The following is a 6,505-nucleotide window of genomic DNA, read 5'->3' on the forward strand; positions in this document are numbered from 1 at the left end:
GATGTCCATGCTGATCAAAGTTTAGCCATCTAACGTTGGCTATAATTATTCAGTGTACCGCTACCAAAACGAAATTAGCTGTCTGCAAATATGAGATTTTTTGAATTTCCTAAACAAGGTAATGTAATGAAGACGGTACCTTATGACATTGGGATTTTAACTACCAAATATGACATTATTACATCCCCTCCATCCTTCCTTCCTCAGTACATGAGCCACTCCGGCATATAGCTCCGTCCCGGCCTTCGCTACTGGCAGGCACAGCGGGGCTACATTGGCAAAACGGGTCAATGAAGGAATGCTGTTGTGGATAATGCCAGATAATGGTTCATCTAGGGTCAGTTTTTTGTTCACCCCCTTAATATATGTTCATTCCTTATATTAAGCAAACCAGATGGCACCATTTTCTTGTTTTAAAAATGTACGGAAAGCAAGGGGCACACTCCAACATTGACATAATTTACAAACAAAGCATGTGTGTTTAGTGAGCCCGTCAGATCAGAGGCATTATGGATGGCAGGAGATGTTCTGTTGATAAGTGCGTGAATTTGACTATTTCCCTGTCCTGCTAAGCATTCAAAATGTAACGAGTACTTTTGGGTGTCAAGTAAAATGTATAGAGTAAAAAGTACATAATTACTCCCTTTAGGAATGTAACATAAGTGAAGTAAAAGTTGTCAAAAATATAAATAGTAACGTTTTTTTTTTACTATACTTTGCACCACTGGGTAAGAGTTATGACCGTTTTGTTTATGTCTACGTCACGCAACTCCCACAATCTATCAGATTCAAGATGGCTGCTGGGGATAACAGCGGCAGGCCTCCCTGCCTAAATTTATCCGGCCCAGGGCCTTTGGGAAATGGTCAGCCCAGCAACAGTGCTTATTCAATGCCTATGTCCAACGGTGGGCCTGCTGGTGCGACCGGAGGGGCTCAGGGGGCTGCAAGGCGCCCCAACCCGCAGTCGGGGCCTGGCGGAGGTGAAAGCGCCGGTGTTGTTGCTGGAACTCCACCGACTGCACATAACGCGATTCAGCAAGCGCTAGCTCAAAGCGCCTCGGCAAGAGCGATGGAGACCTCCGCTACGAACATGACGTCGAATGCGTCGGCTGCGAGTGTACCAACGACCCATTCCTCGTTATTGTCAGCACCAGCGGCCGCTGCTGTTTTGGTTTACCGGGAACCCGTGTACAATTGGCAGGCGACGAAAAGTACCGTTAAGGAACGGTTTGCTTTCCTGTTCAATAACGAGGTTCTGAGTGACGTCCATTTTCTGGTGGGGAAAGGTATGGGAGTGCAGCGAATACCCGCACACCGGTAAGAGCGAACGTGTCTTTCCCTTTATAACTATATAGTTTGTCAGCAAAGTATGGTTAGTAGAACGTTCAGAAATTCGTCTTGTGTGTGTTAATCCAAGCGACATTGGTGTATAGTGGTGAACGGCATTGTTTTGATATCTTTTCGCTTTTGTTTTGGTTAGATTCGTTCTTGCTGTGGGCAGCGCAGTCTTCGATGCCATGTTCAACGGGGGTATGGCGACCACCTCAACGGAAATCGAACTACCAGATGTCGAACCTGCAGCCTTTCTGGCATTACTGAAGTAAGAAATGGCTTCTGGTTTAGAAATGATCCTATCATAATAGGCAAAATACACTCGCATCCTAAGTATTTTACACAAAAAGTGGTATTGGCATTATATAGTATGCAGAATATAGCCTTACACTGGCCTGGTATTGAACCCAGGTCATTTGTGCCGCTCAGACTGTTAGTCCATTGAGTGTATAGGTCCCCTGCTATAAGTCAACGAATCTTGTCCACCTCCAGGTTCCTGTACTCTGATGAGGTTCAGATAGGACCTGAGACGGTGATGACCACTCTGTACACGGCTAAGAAGTATGCAGTGCCAGCCTTGGAGGCCCACTGTGTGGAGTTCCTCAAGAAGAACCTGCGGGCAGACAATGCCTTCATGCTGCTCACTCAGGTCAGCTACTACTGTAATGTCTGACTGGGATGCAGTGTCTAAACAAGTCACTCACCAGTGTCTGTGTGGCTTGACCCAGCATCAAAACAACTCCACTACAATCTGTCTATTTGTCTCAAAACAATAGCGCCCGTCAGTCCCAAAGCAGCATTCGCATAGATTATTGGTCAGTTCATGTAAGTAAACTACTGTTGACTGTGTGTGTCTCTGATCAATGTACAACCGCGTGTGTTTCAGGCTCGACTGTTCGATGAGCCCCAGCTTGCCAGCCTGTGTCTAGAGAACATCGATAAGAACACTGGAGATGCACTCGCCGCTGAGGGCTTCACGGACATAGATCTGGGTATTGTAGTTCACTCTAGATTTTGTAGTTCACTCTTCATATTGAAAGGCAATGTTTCTGTGTATCATGACGACTTCTCTTTTCCTCCATTTCACTCTCTCCCCTTCTATCTTTGTCATCCCTTCTTTGATCCTCTTCTCCCCCTCTGTCTTCTTATCCTCTTCTCTCGTTCCCTCTTTGTCCATCTTGTTCACTCTCCATCTTTCTACCTCCTCTTTCAGATACATTGGTGGCTGTGCTGGAGAGGGACACTCTGGGGGTGAGGGAGGTGCGTCTTTTTGTGGCGGCGGTGCGCTGGGCAGAGGCAGAGGCCCACCGACAGCAGCTACAGCCCACTCCAGAGAACAAACGCAGGGTCCTGGGCAAGGCCCTCGCCCTGATCCGCTTCCCACTCATGACTATTGAGGAGTTCGCTGCAGGTAACACACACACTTAGTAATTTTTGCACTATTAGAATACAGAACCTTTACCATCTCCTGCAGGGGTTATGTCTCTTTCTTACTATCTCTCTCACACAAACACACACACTCACACTCACGTGTCCTCCTTTCACCGCTGTGTGTCTCCAACCAGGGCCGGCCCAGTCTAGTATCCTGACAGACAGAGAGGTGGTGAGTCTGTTCCTTCACTTCACAGTGAACCCAAAGCCCCACGTAGAGTTCATCGACCGGCCTCGCTGTTGCCTCCGGGGGAAGGAGTGCAGCATCACACGCTTCGGACAGGTGGAGAGCCGCTGGGGCTACAGCGGAACCAGTGACCGCATACGGTGTGAACACACAGACCCAAATTAACAATGACACACACAAAGATACTAATTTGAATTAGAAAAATATTGCTTCTGGACATCATTTATCCATCCTATCCTCCTCTCCCAGATTTTCAGTGAACAGGAGGATCTTCGTGGTGGGCTTTGGCCTCTACGGCTCCATACACGGCCCCACAGACTACCAAGTCAACATCCAGGTAATTTCCACCTCAACTAACCAAATCAGTCAATCCCATTTTAATTTGTATAGACAAAATACATTGGAACGAATAGACTCCCCTCTCAGATATTTGTCTCTCGTAAATCATTGATGACAGTATATATATGTTCCTGTGTATACATGTATATCAACTGTGTGACATCTGTGTCCCAAATGGCAACCTGATCTCTTTATAATGCACTGCTTTTGACCAGGGCCCATATTAGTGCACAATAAAGAGAATTGGGTGCCATATGGGACTCATATGATGTTTCTATAATGTGTCCCTCTCTCGTCCCAGATCATTCATACAGACAGTAACACAGTGCTGGGTCAGAACGACACAGGCTTCAGCTGCGACGGCTCGTCCAACACCTTCAGAGTCATGTTCAAGGAGCCGGTGGAGATCCTGCCCAACGTCAACTACACAGCCTGCGCCACACTCAAGGTACAGGCTTTACTGTACATGTTTGTTTAGGTTTTGATGATATTATTTCCTCACTGGATAGCTGTGGTCCTGTTCTGGCTATGTGAGTAACCATAGTGATGCTCTCGTTATCCCTCTTTATTCCCTCAATCTCTCCTCTTCCTATCTCCATCCATCCCTCGTTCCCCTCTCTCATTTCCCACTCCCTCCCTTTCTCTCTCAGGGTCCTGACTCTCACTACGGGACCAAGGGCATGCGTAAGGTGACCCACGAGTCGTCCTCAACCGGCACCAAGACCTGCTTCACCTTCTGCTACGCCGCGGGCAACAACAACGGCACCTCGGTAGAGGACGGACAGATCCCTGAGGTCATCTTTTACACATAGTCCCCTCTGACCTTATGACCTCAGGGGGCTCGGGGATCACAGGACTGCTGAGACTCTGGCCCTGTTTGAATATGTATCAAATGCCTATCTTCACCCTGTGGACCTTCCTTGGTGATGTACAGTATCTCTGATCGTAGGTGATTGTTAAATGTACAGGGAAACATTGCTTTCACGCACTCAGACCTGTCGGAGGGAGGGGGCGAGAAGGCATTTGTCAACTATTCAAACATGGTGTTTTTCTTTCTCTCAACTTCCCCCTTCCATTACCTACCGAACGTGGAGAGGAGCCTGTTTGATGTTGAGGGGGAGTCAATTCTGAGTCGGCTTGTTTTTACTGTTACTATGACTTACGTCTTGTCTGCTGAGGGAGAGAAAGGGAGGACTGCTTCCAGAGTCCTGGGGTTAAGCCCCAGAATGGACTGGTGGAAGAGTCTTAAACTTGTCAGAAGTATTTACATGGGAAAAGGAGGAAAGCTTGACATGCATTTAAGTACCAACCTCTGTCTGCCTGTATCCAAAAGCATGTGAAAGATTGAGATGTATCCAGGGGCTCTAATGTATGTACAGACTGTTACACTACCACTCAGAAGGGTTTGTTCAAATAGGCTCCAGCTCTGATCAGTGACCCACCATACTTCAGACTACTCCAGTCGCTATTCCTTTGCTCTAGCTCTTCAGGGAGTACAAATATGAATGGACTGGATAAATGTGTGGAAGTTTTCTACTCAGCCTATTGAAGGGCTGGTGGGGGCAATCACAAGCTTATACTTTTCCTATCTCTTCAGATCTGTACCACAGAAGGAAATAAGAGACTGGAATGGGATTGGGCCTTTTTGTCCATTCCACACTGGAGTTGTGATGGAAAGAACCCAGTCTCTCCCTGCTTCAATTGGGAGTCACAGCACAGGGCCATGTGACAGTCTGGAGTTACACCATAGACTAGTGGCCAAAAAGCTGTATTAACATGGGCAGCGCCATTGAGGGCTTCCACAATTTTAATGTAGTCATCAACTGGGTTGGACTTCCAACTTCATTGGATGATCCCTCCTGGTGACTATGTTGGAGTCATGTCCAATTGGATCATCAGGAGGGATCAGCCAATTGTGAAGAGTAATATTGACTACTTCAAAAGGGAGATAGCATGGGCAGCGCCATTGAGGCTATAATGGCACAGATAAAGATGAGTACTCTCTCTGAGTTACACTTAACGAAACTTGGAAATATCTGCCCTCCACTACCTAATTTTATTAAGACAGCATTTCAACCATCAGATCACCATATCGAAATGTCTTCTCCCAGGATATTCAGCACTAAATCAGAGCTTTTGGATTTGTTTGTTCTGCCTGTTTAAACATGAATAAGAGCTAGTGTAAATCCATTTTAACAGCCTTGTCTTGAAATGTCCAGCTGGGGAAATTATTTCCTTTCACAAAATAAGTTTGTGGGTTGTATATTATACTGGCATTTAACATTAATGTAGTTTGAATTCACAATGGATTAAAATGTTAGTTTGTGGGATTGTCCCTTTAATTATTCCTATGTTAATTCAGTTTGTATCAGGTGGAAGACAAGGCTACAGGATGTTCAGCGCTTGGTAAGGCTTTGTAACAACTCTAGCCATTAAATTATTTTTGCGTTAACCTAGGGCTAGATTCGATCAGATCCGCACTAGCCGACATCCGCGAGCATTGGAAAATAAATGTACTTACTGACTACACCGCTCGTGTCGCAAAATACATTGACATGTTATTCAATTATTGCACGCTAACGAGCGTCTGCGTTGCCAAGTGCTAAAATAGAAGTCAGTTCTATTTGTGAGCTGATTGCGTCCTGCCTCTCCCATCTCATTGGTTTATAGACGCAGATACCCACGTGGTTGTAACACTTATGCAAGTTAGTTGCCAATCGCAATATAAAGTCCAAAGAAGAAAAAGCCTGGAAGGAGAAGAGATGACTAGAAACGATTCGGTTGACCGTTTTATGTTTGGATTAATTGTCGAAGTAGAGGACCTTGTGCATTTGAGGTAAAATAACAAACGTTTATATCAAGACAAATTAGCTAGCTAAATTGACAAATGTTTAATAATTTTCGACCTGTCCCCAAATTAATATAACTGGTTTAGAGTTTTTTGAATATTGCAACGTGCGCACGCGCGCAGCCGGTTTGGGTACGGTGTATTCAATATAACTTGGTTCCATTTGTGATGCAAGTCCCGCCTCTCCCAGCATTGGTTTTTGAGAGCATAAACCCACGTGTGTGATTGAAAGATGAACTTAGGTCCACACTCCAGTCGGTGGCGGTAATGCACCTTAGTTGGTTGCCAACCGCTCAAGTCAAATCAACTCTGTCCAGTAATATTTTTTATAAAAATGTTAACCACCATTCAACCGCATATGAACAGAA

The 6,505-nt window shown here is 45.6% G+C and overlaps 1 protein-coding gene across 1 annotated transcript; it reads left to right on the top strand.

Annotated features, from left to right (window-relative positions):
- The first annotated feature begins 781 nt into the window (after window positions 1–781).
- LOC120020172 (BTB/POZ domain-containing protein 2-like) lies at window positions 782–5,629 on the top strand. Its single transcript, XM_038963658.1, has 9 exons — window positions 782–1,317; window positions 1,481–1,600; window positions 1,825–1,981; window positions 2,219–2,324; window positions 2,546–2,743; window positions 2,898–3,090; window positions 3,200–3,287; window positions 3,591–3,737; window positions 3,940–5,629. The coding sequence occupies exons 1-9, from the start codon at window positions 794–796 to the stop codon at window positions 4,099–4,101; spliced, it is 1,695 nt and encodes a 564-aa protein (XP_038819586.1). The 5' UTR covers window positions 782–793; the 3' UTR covers window positions 4,102–5,629.
- Window positions 5,630–6,505: the final 876 nt, after the last annotated feature.

This window comes from Salvelinus namaycush, chromosome 25 (assembly GCF_016432855.1).
Source record: "Salvelinus namaycush isolate Seneca chromosome 25, SaNama_1.0, whole genome shotgun sequence".
Lineage (NCBI taxonomy): Eukaryota > Metazoa > Chordata > Actinopteri > Salmoniformes > Salmonidae > Salvelinus > Salvelinus namaycush.

Excerpts from the sequence above, each read along its gene's own strand:
- LOC120020172 (XM_038963658.1), top strand. The coding sequence starts at position 794 with ATGGCTGCTGGGGATAACAGCGGCAGGCCTCCCTGCCTAAATTTATCC. Across the intron at positions 3,288-3,590 it reads ACTACCAAGTCAACATCCAG|ATCATTCATACAGACAGTAA; the intron begins GTAATTTCCACC and ends CTCTCGTCCCAG. Across the intron at positions 3,738-3,939 it reads CAGCCTGCGCCACACTCAAG|GGTCCTGACTCTCACTACGG; the intron begins GTACAGGCTTTA and ends TTTCTCTCTCAG.